Source organism: Oxyura jamaicensis, chromosome 5 (assembly GCF_011077185.1).
Source record: "Oxyura jamaicensis isolate SHBP4307 breed ruddy duck chromosome 5, BPBGC_Ojam_1.0, whole genome shotgun sequence".
NCBI lineage: Eukaryota > Metazoa > Chordata > Aves > Anseriformes > Anatidae > Oxyura > Oxyura jamaicensis.
The window spans coordinates 9613231-9634720 of NC_048897.1; the positions used below are offsets into that span (position 1 = coordinate 9613231).

At 48.7% G+C, this 21490-nt stretch overlaps 1 protein-coding gene across 10 annotated transcripts in view; it reads right to left on the bottom strand.

Annotated features, from left to right (window-relative positions):
* The window catches only part of CRACR2B (calcium release activated channel regulator 2B), a 43299-nt gene that overhangs the window by 12070 nt on the left and 9739 nt on the right, over nucleotides 1–21490 (bottom strand). For 8 of the 10 annotated variants that reach the window (XR_004751214.1, XM_035327267.1, XM_035327264.1 and 5 more), the window contains exons 2-10: nucleotides 12814–13069; nucleotides 11240–11351; nucleotides 8562–8730; nucleotides 6232–6378; nucleotides 5807–5897; nucleotides 5582–5674; nucleotides 1745–1932; nucleotides 1154–1225; nucleotides 566–620 (exon numbers count right to left, since the gene is read on the bottom strand). Coding sequence is in view for 9 of the 10 variants with exons in the window: in XM_035327261.1 (XP_035183152.1) it covers nucleotides 566–620; nucleotides 1154–1225; nucleotides 1745–1932; nucleotides 5582–5674; nucleotides 5807–5897; nucleotides 6232–6378; nucleotides 8562–8730; nucleotides 11240–11351; nucleotides 12814–13069 (1183 nt within the window). In the remaining variant the exon portion in view is untranslated. Of the gene's footprint in view, nucleotides 1–565; nucleotides 621–1153; nucleotides 1226–1744; nucleotides 1933–5581; nucleotides 5675–5806; nucleotides 5898–6231; nucleotides 6379–8561; nucleotides 8731–11239; nucleotides 11352–12813; nucleotides 13070–13903; nucleotides 15164–16824; nucleotides 17394–21490 lie in introns of those variants that run through there. The other 2 variants (XM_035327266.1, XM_035327262.1) reach the window with 2 other exon arrangements.

The window sequence follows — 21490 nt, forward strand, 5'->3', positions numbered from 1 at the left end:
GATGTTCCCCAGGGCTCAGAGGCCCCCTGCTTTCTCCTAGCCCTCTGATACAAGGCTCGTTGCTGCACCTCCACCACAGGGCCGGGGAGCTGCCACCGAGGAACATCTGAACACATCTACTACGAACTCAAAGAGTCAGAGAAATTCTGAAACCCTCCCGTGCCCCTCCACCCCGGGTCAGCAGGCAGCACACCTGGGCATCCATCTTCTTCCTCACCACCCAGCTCCAGGAACGCATGCAGCTTCGCTCCCCTCCTTGCACGTGCCCAAATCCTGCCCAAAAGCACAGGCCCAGCACGTGCAGCAGGCAGCACGCGTTCAGCCCTGCCCGCGGCTGCGTTACAGTCACAAGCTGACATGCCTTGGGTTACACCCGGGCAGCTGGAAAGAGCAACCAGCAGAGCTTGTCTCCAGAGGTGCCAGAAGTCTGTATAAGCACCACACCAAGACTCGTGAGGTCAGGTCATTGTCCCCCGTGGAAGGGATAGGCCCCCATATGGTGACAGCAACAGCAGCAGATGAAAGGAGGGTGGTTGGGAATTGGGGTTTTCTTTCTTAGACTAACCGGCTTCTTGGCTTCGAAAGTGTCTCGCTCATCTCGAAGCTTCTTGTTCATCTCTCTGCTCCAAAGAAAGACACACGAGAGAGACAATGAAGCACTCACCAACAATGCAGTAAAGGCTGACATTTGAAAGCTAAATGGGAAGGGAAGTTGGGGCACAAATACAGATGCTCTTTATTGCTGAGTATGTTGGGATTTCCAAGTATCCCAGCTCAGGTAACAGGCTCTGCATGCTACCCTTTAGTCAGCAGGGAAAACTAAATTCCTCAACTGGAGGGATTACTCAGTAAAATAACACAGCCCATGCCCTGCTGGTGCTGACCAGATTCCAACTGCTCTGTCTGGGCCTAGAAAAACAAGCAGTGTGAGCACTATTTGAGTACACTCCCATAGCTTTCTGTGGGAGAAACAAGCCCTCAGCACTGCCAGTGAAGCAGGCAATGAACTTCACAAGAAAGGTCAACCCTCCACTCCTACCCCCAAGCTGGCCATCAACCATGCCAGCCGTTTGGGCTCCCCCAAGGAAGGAAGCAGGGTCTGGTCTGAGTCCCTGACGTGCACGAGAGCTCGACATCTGTCTCTAGTTCTTACCTGAGGAGCTCCAGCTGCCGAAGGAGGCTTTGTTTCTCTTTCTGCATGTTCTTGGAGACTCTGAACACATCCCTGGGTGAAGCGAATTTAAAAGAGATAAATCAATAGGACAGGAGATGCAAAGATCCCTTTCTCAGGGACACACGTGATGTTCACAAAGATAAGGGCCTGTCCAATGCCTGGATGACTCAGAGGAAGCAGCACTGCCGTGGGAGCTGAGACCACAGTTCTCCCACTCTCCTCCAGCATGAGGGCAGGGAACCCATCTCGCCCTTCACACTCCAGGTTCCCCAGCTGTTAGGGATGGGAAGGATGCTCACTGCCAGCTGGAAGCGAGACATGCCAGTGTTGCAGCTGAGTATTATTACATTAAGCCCGGAAACAGGAACACAACTGGTCAGCATAGGATCTGTAGGAACTTTACAGAGGCAATAATGAACCTCTCTGCCTCAGGAAGAAACAGACAGTCTTCTGGCAAGGCCAAAGCTTCTAATTAGACATCCTTATTCTTTAACTACTTGCACACCTTTCCTTCTCTGCCTGGGTTCCTGCTCAGGCAGCCCACACAGCCCCTTCCCTGCCCACTCCTACCTGTCCTTCTGCTCTTGCTCAAGCTGGGCCTCTTTCTGGAGCTTCTGTAGTTGCCCCTTCACAGCCTCCAGCTCCCATTTGCTTTTCTCCAGCTCCTCCAGCAGGTTTTCGTTCAGGTGCCGGAGCCTTTCATTCTGCACACGGGTCTCCAGCTGCTCCGAGTTCAGAGACTGCAGCTGGTGTTCCAGCTGTAATGGGAGAGGAGGAGGAAGAGGTGTTAGATACAGAGAGGAAGGGCTCTGTGCTGCAGTCGTGACTGTAAAAATAACCTGAAAGAGCAGACGTAAACAAGGCAGAAGGGATTAAAACACAGCTCAGGTCTACAACACCACCAGGGGTATCAAGAAGGTGAACTGGAAGCAATTATGTCTCATCAGTGCCAGCACTGGGGAGCAAGCAGCACAATTAGTTGGGCACAGCTGAGGAAGTGCTTCAGGGTGAGGAACTTGCTGCTATTGGGCACTGCAGAAATCAGAGTGCAAATGGGGGCCAAAGGAGGACTGGCAAAATAAGGGTGGAAGCAGGGGTTACTGAGGGAAGCATAGTTGTTGAAATGCATCATCTCGTTTAAGGATTTCCTAAGCCAAAAAGGGGATACATTGAGGTGTTGGGGCATGTCACGCTGCTGACATAGGGGAAGTTAAGTGACTGGGTGCCCTTTTCTACTGTTGGAGACAGAACCTCGGGCTAGAGGTGTTGTTGAAGTGCCACTGGGGCACAGTTCCACTCCAGACAGCACAACACACCAGCACAAATAACAGGTCTGACTTGGGAAGTTCAAAGCCTGCTGCCTCTAGTGATGTGCTTCCTCACAAATGGCTGGTATAGTCTGGGAGAGAGTCCAGGATGGATGCAGCAGTCAAATTCTCTCGTCTCAGATGAGTACGGCATCACTAGGAGGAGCATACTGACACGTCAATATCCAGTCAACCACACCAGCTAAACAGGGCCCTCTGCTGAAGCTGGTGCTACGCAGGAATTGTGGTACCCACCACCTGAACTGAATGTTCTGCTTCCATGCTCACAGTTACCCAGGCTGCACAAGCTGTCTGTTACTAAATGTTTTGCCCTCGCACACAAACAAGTTTAGCCCTTTGAACACCATCTGTGACAACTTCTTACCACATAGACAGAAAGTCAGGCACAGTGAGATGCGATCTCACCACAGAGCAGGTACTCTTACGGAAACAGAAATCCATGCGTGCTTTAAAGCCTGCCTTTTCTGCACCTTCAGCTAGGCTCTCTGAGGGAAAGGAAAGCAGCACACTGTGGACAAGATAAAGTGCTCTTTTCCTTCCTGCTGCTCTCTGCAAATGCGTATATACAACAGTCATGATCAGAGCTCACCTTTCCTATGTTCCTTGAAACACAAGCCCCACATCTCTCCCCACCGAGGCTTCAAGCACAAGTCATGCCCAGCTTTGTCTGGAGAGTTCCAGTCCTTTGGACATCATGGAAAATTTGAGCCCAGCCACATATGCTGAGCAGTCAAGTTCAGAGTAAGAAACAGCAACACCAGCCCACGGCCTCTGGGTCTTTCAATAAGCCAGAGGACAGGCTTTAATTAAAAAACCTGCCCCTCCCTAAGAATTCTCTGTCAGAAAGAACTCTCTGGCTTTATGTTGTCTGTACTCAAACAGTAATGCAGAAGAGCATGATCACAATACTGGCCATACACCACAAGAGGGACCTGATTATCCATGTAGCTTGGTATGAGCCTTGGAGTTAAAGGCATCAGAAATGCTCATTTGAGTAAGAAAGTCTCCACATAGTCCCACATTCTGCCTTCATCCATAACACAAGGAGATACTATTTAGGAAGAACATGCCTAGACAGCCACTACGATCTCCATCCCCAGCACCTACAGTACCTGGACTAGGGATGATGAGAATCTCCATCCCTGATTATTTCTCCTTTTCATGTTTACAGACTCCTATCCATTAGTTTGTCCAATCCATTTTTGGACTGCTGATACTGCTTTCCTCTACAACCTCCTGTGGCAAAAAAATGCAGTTTGCTAGTGACTTGTAAAGAAGTACGTTCTTCTCGACCAGTCTCATACTAGTCTCACTGAGTGTCCTTCACTTCTGCTGTTGTGGGATTTAGGGAGTAATAGTTCCACGTGGATCTTATGTTTTATATATAATTATGTAACAATATGTAATTATATATAATACTAACATGTTTTATACACTGCATTATACAATATAACATAGAGTAATAATAATTATATATAATAATATGTAACACCATCCTGAGTCCGTAAAGCTGTTATACCTTCCCTCAGCCTCCTTCTCTCCAAAATTAGATTTAAGTTTTCCTAGTTTCTCTTCTTAAGGCAAATGCTCCATTTCCTTAATCCTATTAGCAATTGTACCTTTGTGTCTCAAGATTAATTCTCAGGGGCCTGTCTCGGGACTGGTGCTGTTTCATGTCTTTGTCAATGACATGGACAGTGGGACCAAGCACTCCCTCAGCAAGTTTGCAGATGACACCAAGCTGAGTGGTGCAGGAGATCCAACGGAAGGAAGGCATGCCATCCAGGGGGACCTGGACAGGATGGAGAAGTGGGCCCAAGTGAACCTAATGAGGTTCAACAAGGCCCAGTGCAAGGGTTAGGGTTAAGGTCAAGTCATTGAGAGCAGCCCTGCAGAGAAGGACCTGGGGGTTCTGGTGGACAAAAAGCTCAACACGAGCCAGCAGTGAGTGCTTGCAGCCCAGAAGGGCAACTGCATCCTGGGCTGCATCAACAGAGGGGTGGCAGCAGGGGAGGGACGTGATTGTCCCCCTCTGCTCTGCCTTTGTGAAGTCCTCCTGGGAGTGCTGCGTCCAGGTCTGGGGTCCCCAGCACAAGAAGGATGTGGAGGTGTTAGAGCGGGCCCAGATGAGGCCACGAGGATGCTCAGAGGCTGGAGCACCTCTCCTATGAAGAAAGGCTCAGAGAGCTGGGGATGTTCAGCCTACAGAAGAGAAGGCTCCGGGGGGACCTTTTTGCAGCTTTTCCATACTTAAAGGAGGCTCATCAAAAACACTGGAGAGCGACTTTTTGGTCGGGCAGGGAGAGACAGGACAAGAGGGGTGGTTTTAGACTACAAGAAGGGAGATTTAGATTAGAAGTTAGGAGCAAATTCTTCACTCAGAGGATGGTGAGGCCCTGGCACAGGCTGCCCAGAGAAGCTGCAGATGCCCCAGCCCTGGAGGTGTTCAAGGCCAGATATCCAACTTGGATTCCTCCAATCACCAGCACCTTCCAGGTACCTCCCATGACTTGTTTCTGCAGGGTTCTGTTTTTCAAGGAAAGGAAAGTCATCCAGAACAGACCATCACATACAAATGTACATAGCAGGGACAGAAAGCCAATGGAAAGTTTCTGCTTTGATCTTTTCATTGACTGATTAATCAGTACGTCATCAGATGCTGAAGTGCAAGCATGCAGTACAAACAACTCAAAGCATCACAGAACTGTTCTCTCTGGGTTATTCTGGAGCAGAAGAAAAACTGTAGAAATCTGGCTCTTGCATGTGCATACACAGCTTTCTTACACACTACAAAAGGCTCCAAACTCAAAATTTCCAAATCTTTACCCCATTTTCCTTGCCAAATAAAGGCAAGGCAAAGTACAAGAGAAACCCAACCAGATAAGAAGCTGAGCAGCCAAGATGTCACAGGATGACACTTCAGCTGAGGACAAACCAATCCACTTCAACACTTTCAGGGACAGGCGACGACTAGCTAACGCTAAGTGTCAGCTGATGAAAACCACCCTCAGACAGAAAAGGTCTCAACAGAAAGACAGTAGAAGGGGATATGCTTTAGAAAGGCTTCGGGTCCTGTTACCTTCTTCTGACGGTAGAGAATTTTCTCCAGCTCCTGCTCTTTGCTACGCAGTTCCTTTTGGAGCAGGTTACTCCTGTCATGTCTCAGTGCTTCCTGCAGAGGTAAAGACACACATCTGCTGATGTAACACCCAGCACAGTTAAGAGCTGCTCTTTGGCCAGATGAGCCACCACCCCTGCTTCAGACCACAGAAAGACCAGACTTCAGCCAAGAAAGATGAGGTACCTGGCATATTATCCGCTCCCTTTCTGCTTTGATCTGTTGCTCCATTTCTTCATAAAGGCACCTGACTTCTCGGTCATGGTCTGTCTCCTTCCTACAAAAGGAAGGGTACACTGTCAGGAGAGAGAAAGAGAATGCAGAAAGAAAATAGGAGAGGTGGTGGAAAGAGTTCTACTAACAGCTGTGTAGCATTGCCAAAAAGTTATTTGAGTGGGATTTTAACCAGACCAAACATTATGGGTGTGCACCAATGCAAAACAAACCTGTGGCAATTAAGTCGAGATAAAGAGTCATTTTATTACAGCAAGAAAAGAACCCAAGTCCTGTAACCCAGTCTACCCTTGTACTTGAGGAAGAACATAACACACAAAATTGCATCCAAGTACCAGCTGGTTCCTGACAGCAGCTGGCCATGATGTTCTCCTTACCGCTTCAATGCCTGCTCCATAGACTCCTTCTCATGATTCACCTCCTTGATGTACGATGAAACACGCAACAGAAACTCCTCAAAACTGGCTAAGAGCTCCGGGCGCTCCTTTCGTAGCCGAGCCCAAAGGTCCCGAACCTCACTTGGACTGGAGCAAGCACACAAGAGAGAAGGAAAGCAAATTAATTTTTGTCATCTTCTGGATTGTTACTCCAACTCTGATGCACACTCAGGGGCTGACAGCCTGCCATCCTCCTGTGACCTCCTCCATTACACCATACAGCAAAGAAGAAGGGCAGACAGTTTCTGAGTGTGCACAGGGACTGAGATCTACTGCGACGTTAAAATGAAAGAGGTCAGCTGAAAGAGCAAAGGAGTTGCCTAGAAAGCAGCTCTGGAATGATTATTTTCCCAGTACTCAGTCATAACACATTCAGTGTTTAAACGAAGATTGAAAGAGATAAACATTCAGCAAATTTGCTGTCAGCTGTGATCAAGCAGCAAACTCTTACAGCCAGCACACATCACATTGGTTTTATCACACCATGACTGTACTGGTGGATGCTGCTGCCCTTGTTTGTTTGCTTATTCAACAAATTTGGGAGCTGAGGCACAAACAAAAGAAGCAAGTTTTCCAAGGTGTTGCACTAGGATTATGGAGGAAGCCCCGGAAATCCAAAGTTTTATTTTTCTGAACCTGCAATAACCATTACATTGTTTTGGCATTTAGCTCATCGCAACTAGTATAGAGCACTTAGAAACTAAATCTTTCTCAAAGAGTCTCATAAGTCTCATGTTTGTTTTGGGAAATAGGTTTTTTTTTTCTTGTTTTTTTTTTTTCTTTTTCAAATCCATGGATTACTTTGGAGAAACTACCTTGAAATGTACAAAACAAACATAGACATTATCCAAATAGAATTTTTCTTTGTCTATGTATTTGTCTTCCTTAGTATTCTTCATGGAAAAAAAAAATACCAAAAAGCCCTTGATTCCCTCTGCCACCATCACAAGATAGCCTCCCACTTTTGTCTCAAGTTGAAAAAACTGAAGAACTGACAGTTCTTCAAAACTTCACATTTTAGATAACTGAAAATATTCAGCTCCATTAACACACAAAGCCATTTATTTATCTGTAGCAAAACCAGTGAAGATAGTTCAGATTCCTAATCTATCCCCAATTAAGTTCTGGTTTTTGTTAATTCCTTACAACTGGCTCAGCACAAAGGTATGATATGAAGTAGCTGTTGGACTCATTGCACAAAACTACAAGTAAGTGGTCAAAACAAAACTCAAGGTAAGTCCTAACACACTTTAAGACCAGATGCTTCACAAACAGCCATAGACAGCAGAAGCTACTCATCCAAAACAATAATACAGCCTTTCACAGTGTCATCCCATTGCTTGAGGCATAAAAGCTTCCCAGAAGTTTTCTTGAGAAGCTGTTTAGCATTAAAAAAAAAACAGGTAGATGTTCTGTATCACAATGAAAATGAAACAAAACAATCTGTTTCACGACAGACGATGCTCTACAAGCAGCAAAATCCTTTGCTCTCAGCTTCTGTCTCCAATCCCATCTGTCTCCTGTCCCTACTGGGAGCACATCTGCTCCCAGCAAACTGCTGACAACTGCTGTACTGTGATGTCTGAAAAAATCAAAGCCTGCCATGGATGCTGTCGGGCCACCCCAGCTCCAGCAAGTGTGCATCAGTACGAAGCATTTATAGAGAATGTTTCACTTGGGAAGGCCCTAAAAAAAATCTCTTGTGGTATAGCAGCTGGATGACACTGGGGTCAGCAGACTCTACCACTGCATGAGCGTTGATATCAATTTTTAAGGCACAGGTTTTAATCCCTCGCCCATTTTAGCCTCTCACCATTTTCAAGATCAGCCCAGTCCCAAGTGGCCCCTTCAGCACAGATCCTTCAGGCATGCTCTCAGAGCTAAGATTCTCTGAACATGTGTGAACAATCACACCCCCTTTTGGAAGAGACAGCACACACATCCTCCTTACCTTGTCTAACCCTCACAGGCTTCTTTTCATTTGCTGCGTGCAGATGAGTTTCCACATCAATTGCTACATTTTACAGCTGTGGTATTGAACTTGCAGTTTGGGAAACTGAGAAAAGCACTGCACTGAAAGTAATTTAGAACTGATGAGAAAGCCCAGACTTCACTGCATTTGTTACCAAGCATATACAAACACAAGAGAGCAATAGAGAAAACCTGAAGTGAGCAAGCTTCACCTCTTTGGTGTTCACTGGTACTTTTAAGTGTCAGTACTGCAAGTTGAAAACAGGGCAGAAGTAAGGCCATGAGGTTCTCCTACTTACTCTTCAAACACTTGGGCTGCTCCAAGCTGCTCCATCATGGAGCAGAAGCGTTTCTCTTCATCATCTGCCGGGTCCATATCATCTGACCAGCCTGACTCAAAGGTCTCCTCGTGACTGGAGCGATCTGTCCTTCCGCCCCCCTGACACACGTCAATCCCTATCAACTTTCCTGATGGAAGGAGAAGGGAAGAAGGAGAAAAAAGAAAGTCAAATTGGATGTCATTCAAGGAGTTGTTTTTCAAATGGCAGCTCAACACATCTCCCCATGAAGCTGCGTGCATGCTACTCTTGTACAAGACAGCTCCTGGTCAGTAAAGAGCCTCCGCTCGGATGTCCTGAACCATGTGTCCAGTGTCCAGTCTTCGATGCTGGGACTGAAGCTGGCTTCCAGCCTGACAAAGGGCTGCTATGGCTCTGCTCACATCTGTGCTAAGATGATCTACCACCCGCAGCCTTGGATCCTCTGCACGTGGAAGATGGCACTTGGTGATCTCACTCCTGCAGAGCGGTGCTGTGGGTGCATTTGTCAGTGGTGCCACAAACTCCCTCTGGGACTGCAAGCCAGGCACCAAATAGCTCTGTGCCTCGATTTCTCAGCTTATAAAAAGTGGTGGTGGGAGAGCATTACCCTTCCCTTCTCATGTGCTACATCTGTTCTGATTCAAGTGCTACAGGACGAGGACTGCCTCTTGCTAGGATTGCGTGGCGTGTCTGAACAAAACAAGCTTAACCTCTCAGCACCCCTTCCGGCCCCATCCCACGTATGTAAGGCTCCCAGCTTTCCAGATCCTGTTTCACGCTGAGACACTAATGCCATGAGAATTTCATGCTATGCAAGGCATGTGACAGGAACTGGTGCTGGGAACAAATTCTTAAAGAAACAAATCGAGTGAGCCTGTCCAGAACTCAGGCCCTCATCCTGCACACCAAGGTCAGGCCTCCCTTAGCAGCTATCCTTCCATCCCAGGACACATCTGCTTGGATCCAAAGGCAGAACTGACATCCCAGCCACAGGGCCAGGAGCCAAGGATGTTCAGAGCATGGCTAAGAACATGAAGCTGCTCTAAGGGGAAAACATCCAAAATCTGTGTACCTCACGTCATTTAACTCTACCATGTCTTGGCTCCCAATGTCTTCACCACATCCTCTCCGCTAACTACGTATAATAATACTGTGCGAATCTGTAAAAAAGAGTGCTGAGGTTCTGATGCAAGCTTCTTTTCCCTGTTGTCCCTCTGTGCTTGGGTGCCAGGGACTGTGTCCAACACATGGCAGCTTGCCCCACTGCACTTCCTCCTCCTCTTCCCAGGTGGTCACAGCTCCACTGCACCCTGGGCATCTGCTAGAAACCTGCCAAGCTTGGGGCCACTCCAGCCCAGCATAACACACATGTTGCTGGGGTCTGCAACACGTTTTTCTCCACGCTGTGAGCAATGCAGAGGGATGCAGAACCTAGGAGCTTCTCTCCCACTCTTAAAATGTGTAAAAAAACCTACAGCACGGACAGGCAGGCCCCACTCCAGCTTAAAGCTTTGGACAGTTAGTAAGGAGGTGAGCTTAGATTAGGCACTTTGGATGTCTACTTTAAAGAAAGAATCATTATCTCTCATTATCGGTCTCTTCGAGCTGGGAAAATTGAGGTACGGAATGATCGGAAGATTGTTTTGACACCCCAGAAGGATCTCACAGTGCTTTAAATTGAACACTTTAAATTGATGTTCTTTTTGTCGGCTGTGCAGAAACACCCCGTAACCTCTCAGACGCCCTCTGAAGAAGCAGAGCTGATGGCTGCACAGTTCCCAGCTGGAGGTCTTTCCCTTGATCTCCCCCCTGGACGTTCTGGAAGGACGACAGCAGTATGCCAGGGCAAATTCCTGAGTTAGAGGTCAGCCTGAAAAGGATCTCAGCGAGGCCAGCCCCAGGGAATGACCATAAGGAGAAGAAATGGAGAAATGAAGTGTTTTGCAATTAAGTGTTGAGCCCGGACTGGAGCAAGTGCCAGGGAGCCAGGCTGCCAAGACAGGGTGGAACCTGACAACCTGCTCTGTTCCAGGCTGAGCCACAGCAACCAGCCAGGGTGGCCCAAAGGAAAATCTGGCCTGCTCTACCAGCACTGAGGCAGGTACCCTCATGATGTCCACCAGCACCCCCAACCCAAAAAAAGCCCTGCTCAATCAGGATACAGCTACTCCTCCAACACTTCTGAAAAGCCTAGACCACCTATGTCCATTCCCTTTGACCTGATGCCAAGGCCAGCAGCACCTCCACATGTCCCAGCAACCCAAGGAAGGGGCTAACAGGATGTAGATGTTCTGGGAGCTTACAACCAGCTAAAGCAGCTGAGCACACACAGCAGGGGCAATTAGTGCCACGCTCCATCCCTCCTCCTTAACACACGTACAGGCTGCAGGATGTACCATCTCCAGTAAGAGAAGCTCAGAAGCTAGCTCTACCAGGTAGGCAGATGACAGCAGTCTTGTAAGAAGGGGACACAAAGCCTCAGGAAGGGGTCAGCAGTCCTGTACACACACCTGCTCCAGTGATATTCAGGTAGACATGGGGCATTGCCACGCATAACTGGTACAGCTTCAGCAGAAGCACTGCACTTACAGCTTTCTTGCCAGCGTAAAAAAATCTGCAACAGATTTTTCCTTCCTCTTTCTCTGTGCAGTCCTTACCCAGCCCCATGCTGAACTCCACAGGCGTCAGGTATCCATTGTTGTTCTGCTCCAAGCTGTCAAAAACAGTCTCCAGCTGCTCAAGCGTTAGGGGGAGTTCACTCTGAAGCCGCTGCAGAGAGACAAAGAGCGAAGAAAATGAAGGCATGACTCAAGTCTTCCCCATGACCTGCTCTGTCTCTGGTGTACCCAGCTTTCTGTGCTCCAGCTGGGATGAGACAGTCTGGGGGTACACCTGAGTCACACCACAAACGCCTGTTTGAGACCACTGATAAAGCTTTCCACCACCTGATGATCCAACCAGGACTGTAGAGAGTGAGCTTCAGGTTCTTTTCTTTGAAGGGAGCTCAACCCTCTTCCAGCCCCACTTCAGCCTCCAGCTCACCGCCTGCCTCCACCCAGCCCTGCCCAGGCTCTACCCAACAGTGGCTGTGTCCTGGGGCACCGCCAGCCTCCTGCGGCCACTGCTGCTCCCAGGGGAGCTCCGTGGGCACATCAGGTACCAGCCCCACCTCTTCAGCCAGAAAGGGAGGACAGACTGGTGATCTAGGACTCAGAGTGTCTGCGTTCAGTTCCTCGCTCCTGCAGGAAACCTTGCAGATCATAAGCAAAATGTTTAGTCTGTAACAGAGAGTTAGCTTCCTTCTGTCATCTTCTGTCTGTTGGCATTGCATCTTATTCCTGCTACACAGACAAGGAACAGAGATTTCCCTCTGTAATACATGTGCGGAGTACACAGTGCCAAGGGGTTTCCAAAGAAGCTTCCAAATAACATGAGGTCTGGGCCAAAAACCCATCACCATTCGTTCAAAACTCAGCTCTAGATAAAGCTTAAAAAATATTTATTAATGTGAGTATACAAAATGAGGCATCATGCAACCCAGGAGTCAACAATTAAACCAGGGATTGTTTACTAAACTGGACTTGCCAAATGTTAATCATAGACTGAGAAAGAGATGGGACAGGAGAAAAACAGTCCACATGTAATCTTCCTGATAAAACATTAAAGCAAAAAGCACAAAGAAAACGAGATTCTGTTAACACATGCTGCTTTGAACGAAAAGCAGGAAAATGTATTATACCAGAGCAAAAAATATTCAGGCCTAAAGAGAATGCTTGAGATAAGGCTTCAGCTATGACTGAGACCAAAACAAGCAAACAAAAAGTTACAGAGTTGGTTTTGTTTGTTTGTTTGTTTTTTTGTTAAAGGACTGGTGGGGTTGTTGTTGTTTATAGTGGTGTTATTTTGTTTTTTAAATAAACCAAAGATTTTTTCCCCAGATTTCCCATCCATCGCATGCTTAACGTTTGTAGGATCTGTTGCAAAATTTTAATTTTATGCATTCCTTATAAATCTGGGATTGCAGTCCCCGCCTTGTCCCAGGAATTCCCAAGGGGCACACGGCTTTCCCAGGAGTTTTGGCAGCCGGCTGTGGCAGTCTGGCTTGCAGGGAGACAGACACGTGCACGCCCATGCTGGCCAAAGGATAAGATATGCCACATTCTCCCCTCTTCTGGCCCCCCGTGCCTTTACAGCTCCTCCCAGGAAATGGGATGGATTTCTTTCCCCTCACCTGCATGTCCAGCTTGGTGATAAAGCCCTTCTCATCCTTGTCACACAGCTGGAAGAGCTCCCTTGCCTTTTTGAGCATCTCCACCTCCACGTCTTCCAGTTCAGTCATTCGGCTGGAAGGAGAAGCACCAGGAGTCACCTCACCCTCCTCATCCCCCTCCTCGTCTGCTTCCCAGTGGACGTATCTCAAGCACGAACCCCTCTGCTTCTCCATCTCTGCAGAGCTTTCTCCCCCAGGGCAGGGGCAAATGGAAGAGCTGCGGGGCAGGAAAGAGAAAGCCCAGTCAAACGTCACCCTCCGCTTCTTACCACCGCATCACCTGGTTACACGCCTTGTTGGTCTGATGGTTGATATTCAGCATCTGTGTCTGCTACCGAGCGGAAAGCTGGGCTTCGGGACACAGAGAGGCTGGCAGAGGTACGTGCTGTACACGACACGGGCACAACCGGGCTTGCCACACAGCTGTAACCCTCCATGCTGTGTGCTGAGAGCAGGGCCGGCTCCCTGCACGCCCTGCCCGCGATGCTTCCCTCCGCTCCGGGTTCCTCTGGTATCACCACGAGCTCTTCCTCCTCCTGCTGCTTTTTTGTGCAGACCTGCACCACAGCTGCAAGAGCCCAGAGCGGGACAAAGGCAGCGAGGAGGAAGATCTGTGCAGGTGATGGAGGAAAGAGGAAAAGGATCACCTCTCCTACCCAGACCCCACGTCTGACTTCCCAGCGCTGGCATTTTCTTGTTAACACTTCCCCATTAGTAACTCCATCTTCTTTCGTGTTATCACAGCACAAAAAGAAAGGTCTGAACATTCCTGTACTGGGATATACGACGGGAAAAAAATAATAAGCTGGGCACTCCTGCCCTTTTTACCTCTGTTTTGAGAGCTCATAAGCTGCCAAACAGAATTTTAATCTGAAATGTTCACCTTTGTAGGAAGGAAACCACACAATTATGGAGACATTTCAGATGCCAAAGAAAATAATTCCCATTATTTACACGAACATGAAACAAAAAGGCTAAGAAAGAGAGCACCCCTGTAAGCACAGGAGGGCGATTGTAAAGATGCATACAACACATCCCTACCCCAACCCACCTTCCGACGCGCTGATCCCACCACGTAACACTCTCCAGACAGCTTTTCTTCAGCACCACCGCCACATTTTTAAGCCTTGTTGCACCAATTGCTTAAGGCTTCTCCCGAGGCAGCTCTGTGCTCCGCACTGCAGGGCAGAAGGGAGCTGTGCAAGCAGGCTGACAGCAGATTTAAACGGTGCTGGCCACGAGGGCTTGGGCTTTCTGTTTGTGAAACCTCCAAGAAATTAAAAGCCGCATACAGATGCAACGATAACGAGCGACTCGATTCTGTTTGTATCCTCAGTACGTTGGGACGATAAAGAACTTGATGGCCTGGAAGAATGTCACCACGCAAGAACTGTATGAAAGCAATACAAAAGGAGAAGGCGATTATGCACCCTGCTATTTGACTCCATTCATTACTGCCGCTTCGTGAGCCAGAGGGTTGTTCTGCTTCAAAGAACGAGCAGAATGCTTTGCTCCCTCCTTCAAATCGGTATTTTTTCAGGGCATCTCTGCTTGGTGTCACTTGAAACAATGTTTATTTGAAACCCTGCAGAAGACTGCCTACAGACTGGTAACATTAAATGTTTCTGGTCAAGCGGTCATCCCTGGCAAGCAGGGGACACGGAGCTGGACTCGAGCTTTGGGGAGCAGTGTTGGAGAAAGAAAGCATGAAAAGTTAGACCTGTAAGAGAAAAAAACTGGCCTAAGTATCTTCAGCTGCATGGATTTTACAGGTGACTACGGTGAGAAGTCAGAGAGCCACACTGATGAACTGTAATTGCTGGTGGCTACAAGCCACCTCCCTGAAACTTTTTGCCAGACCCATTTCTTCCACAAGGAAGTTCAAAGCAAGGGCCCTAACAGGACTGAGGGAAAGAAGGAAAAAGGAACAGAATATGGAAAAGCACAAATAAGAAATACATTTTCTAAAACTTCCCACTAGCTACCTAAGAGACACTGATGCCACCAAAAGTAAAAGGTTTTACTTTTTTGCTAGCAGCGCCGTGGTTTGTGTTTCAACACCAACCCAGAGCAACACAGCCAGACGACGTCTGCCCAGCCCTGCTGCAGCCAACAAAGGCCGCACAAGGAGGATGTTCTGCTCTCTCTCCGAGACTTGTCTGCAAGCTGAAATCAGAAACGTTACATCCCTACCTCCAGCATCTCCCTATTTTATCAAAAGCCCAGCTGTATTGTGGCTCCCAACTCCCAGTGGAGCTAAAAGCCTCTTCATTAGAAGAGCATGGACAAGAGTCTGGAAGGATTTGAGTCATACATGTGAAAAACCAAGCCCATTAATTCAACACTGAGAGGACAGAGTCTCTTGATCAAACTCTTTCAAGTGGCTTGAAGCCAGACGAGGCTCTCCATGTCGAGATGGCATTTGCAGAGGAAGAAGGCAGCAAATAAAAGAGTCCCAGCATGCAAAACACAGCGCAGCTCTCTGACGGACTTCTTTCCCTGAGGCCTCTGAGTTGTTCTTCATCTCCGTCCCATCTGTGAGGGCACCGCACAGTATAAATGCAGAAGAGGCTCGCGGCAGATCTCAGTCTAAGAAGTGCTGTCAGCCCTTCCTCAGCTACAGATCGTTGCTGCAAACTGCTGGGGAAGCAGCTTTACCAGCAAGATGCAGAGCATCAGCAATGGAGAACTCTGAAGGAGGCTGAGGTCACCAGAGCAGAAAACCTGGGTACCGGTGTCCAAAAGCCAGATTCATTTCTCTAGGTCTCATCTCTCAGGGCAAGACAGTCATCGAGACAACACCAGTCAAGCATTAATTTCCACACCTAGCTTCACATCGGGATAATCTCTGCATTTAGATAGATGATAAGAAGAGATAAGAACATCTGCAATGGCTCGCAGCAAAGTTCATCTAGCCCAGACCACCACCAGCTCCCCCAGAAGATGGAAGCGTTGGGGACCTGATGGCACCAACAACCTCCAGCCGCCCTGGCCAGCTGGTAACCACCTCTGCGTGTCACGTCCTGCAGCTTCCTCTTCCCTCCCCCACGGGGTTTGAGGTAGTCCTCAGGATCTGTGGATTACACCTGGAAAGCAAACACGGGTCAGCTCAGAGAAAGCACGGGAGAACCTCGGCTGACAGTACGGAAAACGAACACTGGGTGCTTTTCCACACACAGGCAACTCAGACCAGCCTTACACACATATTTTAACCACTCGAGGCATAAACTGCAGTTTGTCTCGTACAAAGCCGTGCCAGAAAATCAGCTGGGTCTGCTGAGCAAGGCCTCCTCTTGGGAAGTCACAGGACCTGAGTCTCAGTCCTGACTCAGCCTGCCATATGGCCCTGGGTAAGTCGTGTCACCTGCCCGTGCCTGCAGCACTGCCCTCCCCTCCGCTGCGAGGCCGCTGCTGGTGCTTTATTTTAAGACTGTTCCTGGAGATCGATGATTACACATGAAACTCAAGCAGCAGAACAGTTCCAAAGCCTCGTAGCTGAAGAAAAAAAAAAATGAACATAAAACTGGGGGGCCTTCAACAAACAGAAGAACAAACCCAAGGTGCTTTTCCTGGAGGGGGGAGATGCTCCTTTCAGGATATTTTTACAAGGTCCTGGTTTCCCATTTATTCTCTTGGAAAGCCTTTTTTTTTGTAGCAGTAAGCAGTGTTACAGAGGTAAAGAAAAGTCATTACTCAAACACCGTCGACAGCCAAGCCCTTATCTATGTGGCCATGAGGACCGCGCGCACATGACAATTCTGTTCGTTTTTCTCAGCCCGATGACAAGGAGGAAAGGAAAAGGGGGAGCACAGCCAAATTCCCCACAGCTGGTCCTCAGCTGACCTCCACCACCGGCAGGGCATTGTGCAGACACTGAACACGCAGCTTTCCTAGCAGCCCTGCCAGAATGCAGCGCAATGAATCAACAGTTAACAAAGGGAACGCTAAGGGCAACTGGGTAAGTGGCTTACCCAGGATTACAGAGCAAGTCCAGTGCTTGGGCCTGTGGAGCTATAAAGGAAAGCAGGGTTTTGTGTTCCTATACCACCGTGTTTCTTGGTGACACTGTGGCAGAAGGGAATTTTAAAGGAGATTCTTTATAGGTATGCAGTAGGCACCCAAGGTGTACAACAAAACAAGGCGTTCAGATACTTGCTGGGAAGTTTCTGAGAGGAGATCCTGTGTTCTCTGCCTAAAACAATATTATTGGAAACAAAAAACCCACCCTCATACTAAAGCCAAATAGCTACGCCAGTTACTGAAACAGGTCAGAAGAACACACACCCTTTCATTTCCACTCCTCATGCAGACAAAGAGCCCAGCAACTTTAAAGGAAGCCCAGCACCAGAAATGCCAGAAAAGTGATGTCAGGAGCAGCGAGGTGCTGGGGCAACGGCGTGCCACAGGCAGACCGCCTGTTCTCCAAGCACAGCCCACAAGAAGATGCTTTGCAGGATCAGGCCCATGCGAGGAGCCCACCCAGCAGCACACGCAGGCTTGTGCACGAGCACCCCAGCAATTCAGCCTCGCCCTTCTCCGGCTGCTCAGACGGGCACCGATCGCGCTTCCGATGCGTACGCTGGGTGAGATGGGCTTGCTCCCATGTCCTCGAGGACACTGCACAGAGAGAAGGAGGCGATGGGCCAAGGTAAGGGTCCCTGCAGCAGAAGCCCGTTGCTCCAGCATGCGGCAGATGCAGAGCAGGAGCAGACCGAGATGCCGGAGCTCAACGCCGTTGCTTGTTCATGGACCGGGAGCATCACTTGAGAGCAGCTGGCTAACAAGCAGGTTTCAAAAGAAAAGGTCAATAAAAGCTTTAGGGGTCCGTATATCGTTTGGTATCAAACACGTGCCGCTTGCTCTGTTTATTCTGCCTTCCCTTCCCTCCTTCTCTTTGGGAAGTCAGTAATTGCTATAAAAACTGTGCTCCTCGTAGGGCACAGTCCCCTCTGCAGGTGACGAGGCTCTCAGGTTTTATAGCACTGCAAGACTCAGTGAGCTCACATATTTACAGTGATTATCATTACTCACACACGTTTACAAGTATCCTCACTGCGTGCAAAAGGCACACACTCTGAACGGGCTGACTGAATTACAGCCAGACAGGTCACTCCGATCAGGCGAACGTGGGGGAGAAGCCCTGCCAGAGAACGCCACCAGTCCCCGTGTCGAGTGTGATCCCACGCAGGCTGAAATTTCCAAAAGCTGCTCCAAGGAATCGGGCGCCCATTTGGTAGAAACTGTTTTAAAAGGCTCTGCCACGGCCTCTGAAAAGGCTGGGAGGAGAGCAGGAAGAAAAGAGTTATTTCTCAGCGTACTTTGTACGCTGTACAAAATTAACTTTAGTCTTTCCCTTCTATAGGAAATTTGCTTCCATTGTTTGGGATCTGTTTGGGTGGTTGTTGGGTTCTCCCTTCCCAAAGGGAATGGCAGGAAAAGAAATACATTGAAAAATTAGAAAAACACCAATTGTTTTATGAGGGTTTTTTCTTTAAAAAACTAAGAAACCGCCACACACCCTGGGCCGAGCGCCTGCAATCAGGTGTAATATCTCGAGCTACACTTCATGCACGCTCTTTCTCTCTCTTTTAATTGCCTGCACTTGATTGTATCCCTTTAAGGAAACAGGAACGAATCCAGGAACCTTTGTGTTGTTTATTCAGCGGGAGATTAGCCCAGCCTGATAGCTCTGAGCTAACCCGGGCTGCAATATCGACGGGTGACTTCATTATGGGATGTGCCAGGAAGATAAGGAGGTATATCCCAGAAGCACCGACTGCTGGAATGGGCTCCGTCATTCACAGCAGCATCTTAGAAAACACACTCTGCTCCAGTTCAGCACTTCCCTCACCTCAGACAGGAACTCATTTTTTTATGACTTGACACGCCAACTTCTTGCACTTGGTCAAAGAAACCTGCTGTGAAGGAACCTGCTGGGTGCAGGCCGCCCGCCCCTGTCTGCACCCAACTGGAGCCGGTTCTCTGCTTCGTTTCAAGGCGTGAGCACTGATGAACTTCCTGAACTGCACTCGCTGCTGCCTTCTGAGCTTCTCAGTCCAACGCCACAACAGAAAGCACCGACACACGCCAGGAGTCACCGCAGCAACGTCTCCAAGACCGCCAGGTGTCCACGACCTCCCCAGACAATCTCCTTTTCCCAGGAGATCACCACAAATGCTCCGTCTCATCGCGCCCACGCACTGCCCCTCTGCCACACCTATCGCGAGCCGGGGACACTCTGCAGCTGTCACGCTGGCCCTGTCACCCTGTTGGCACCGCAAACACCGCGGGTGTGTGTTTGCTCTGGAACCGCTCCTGCTAGCCGGGGTTTTGGCTTTTGTTGGGTTGTTTTTCTTGGGGAGCGGGAGAGAAAGCATCAGTTTTTCCTCCAGCAGTATTTGGGCCGAGAGTTAATTCTCAGCAATTAAAAACTAAATCCAAAACACATTTTTTCCATAAACAGCTAACGGTCTAGGATGTGTCAGTGTAACTAGTATGCAGCTGATTTTCCAGAAAAAAAGAGCAAGCCTGCCTGCAACAAGACATGACAAACAGCAAGAGCTAGCAAGTCATTTTTAAAAATTTCTTCACTTTATAAAGTCTTTCAAGCTTCCCCAGACTTTTTTTTTTTTTTTTTTAAATGAGAAACCAGCACATTGCAACATCTCAAACAATGCAACGCAAGGATTCACCTCATACACCCCGACGGCAGAGGAATGGAAAAACCCCACGACGTTAAGCCCTTCAGCGTCACCAAGAAGTCACCGCACTTCCACAGACCGGAGATCTCGCTGCACATCCACAAAGGACACACTTATCCGGAAGAAAGTAAATATCACTCACTTAGTCAAGTGGAGAAGGCTCTGAGAGGGATCAAGTTCCTCGCTGATGCCACTGCTGTTAATGTTCCACCACAAGCATGTGGTTGCTAGAGGACAGGGGCAATCAGCAGGAGCCCAGCAATTGAGAAATTCAGGGTATTTTACCCGTGACGAGGTAACACAACCTTTATTCCCCGCTGAGCACTGCCGGCAGCATTGCGAAGCTGAAGGTCGGCACTTTGAGCGCATCAGTCGGGAGGCAGATTGCACCTCGGGGCTTTCAAAGAGTTTTTACAGGAGAAGACATCAATCCAGAGCAGCTCCTCGGCACCTTGAATTGAACATCACCAGCGATTTCCTCCGAGTTCCGCTGCTTTGAGCAAGGGGAGCCCTCAGTCCTCTGCTGGTGACGAGCCACACGCACCCTCTCGGTGTCCTCGGAGTACTTCAAGGGCAAAAATGTATTATCCGGAGACAGATTTTTGTTGAATAAATGGACGAAAGGTCCTAAAGGATACACAAAAGCTTTGAACGCAGAAATTTGTTTTTATGGAGTCATGCACGTAGCCAATTCCTGAAAGGCAGAGCCGGTAAACAACTGTCCCCAGTCACTGCCACCTCGGAGAGAAGAATTCAGGAGCCTCAGATAAAATTGGGTGGTGCACACAAAGCACAAGGAAGCACTTCTTCACGCGCTGTTAAAGCGTGGAACTCCCTAACACAGGATGCCAAGGATGTCATCCGCATCCACGGGCTGCAGAAGCGGTTAGTTTTTCCTTCCTGAGTTTGTCCATAAAGGCCTGTTACAAAAAATCTCTCTTCTTAGCTTAGAGAAATCTCTGAACCGCAAGCAACCAAATGAGCATACTAGGGACGTGCTGTTCTGCATTTATGATGGGAAGAGGAGGGTACCTGCTATCAGCTGCTGGTGAATACATGATGCTGGTTCAGCCTGGCCATTCCTCTAGCTGGATCCCGATCTTGTGCCACTTCTTCATTAAATTTCCCGATAGCTGTCCACTGTTCTGGACCCGAGCCCCTCCTGGCCAGCTGCAAGGTTCCTCAGCAACTTCAGTGCCCTCTTTGCACAAAGGCTAAAAATCCTGTGACAATCCTGTCCGAGGTGACTGGCACGCTTCTCCCCAGAAGCGGGGAAAGCCTTCATCTTTGTTTAACACCCTTCACCTTGAAATTATCCTTCTACAAACAAAAATAACAGCCTAATGCAACAGTTCCCTAACCACACGCAGATAAAACACCAGACCACAACATCAGACCACCAGGCCCCTTTTGAAGGAGAACCTCTACTCTACTCACACTGCTTACTGGACAGATTTCTTCTCCCTCTGAGCCGGCAAGCTCTCTGCAGCACATGAAAAACTCCTCCAGAGGGCTACAGCTGCAAAGGGGTGCGTGAAGTTCAACCATTTTTTCCTCATCCAAGGCAACTCATCTCCAGTCTCTTGAAATCTGGGCACGGCGATCTCACCACCCTAATCATTTCTGGCTAGCATGTTAACAACAGGACCAGGGAGAGAAGTTTTACCTCGCTGCGCTGAATCCACAAAGCGCACTTCAAGGACAAAAACACTTTGCAAAGATTAACGAGCAGGAATTAGAGGGTTTCTAGAGAGCACAGCCCCCCAGAGAAGCCTGTCTGTGGCTGGCACTGTATCGGTTTCGCCCACGAGCAATGCATGGGACCCACGGACAGTTTGACCTTCCTGCAAATGCTGTTAAAACAACAAACACAGCTGGGTGAAGCCGATTTCCGAGAAGCCCATTAACCCGTTCTCTGCCCCACCAAAACACCCGAT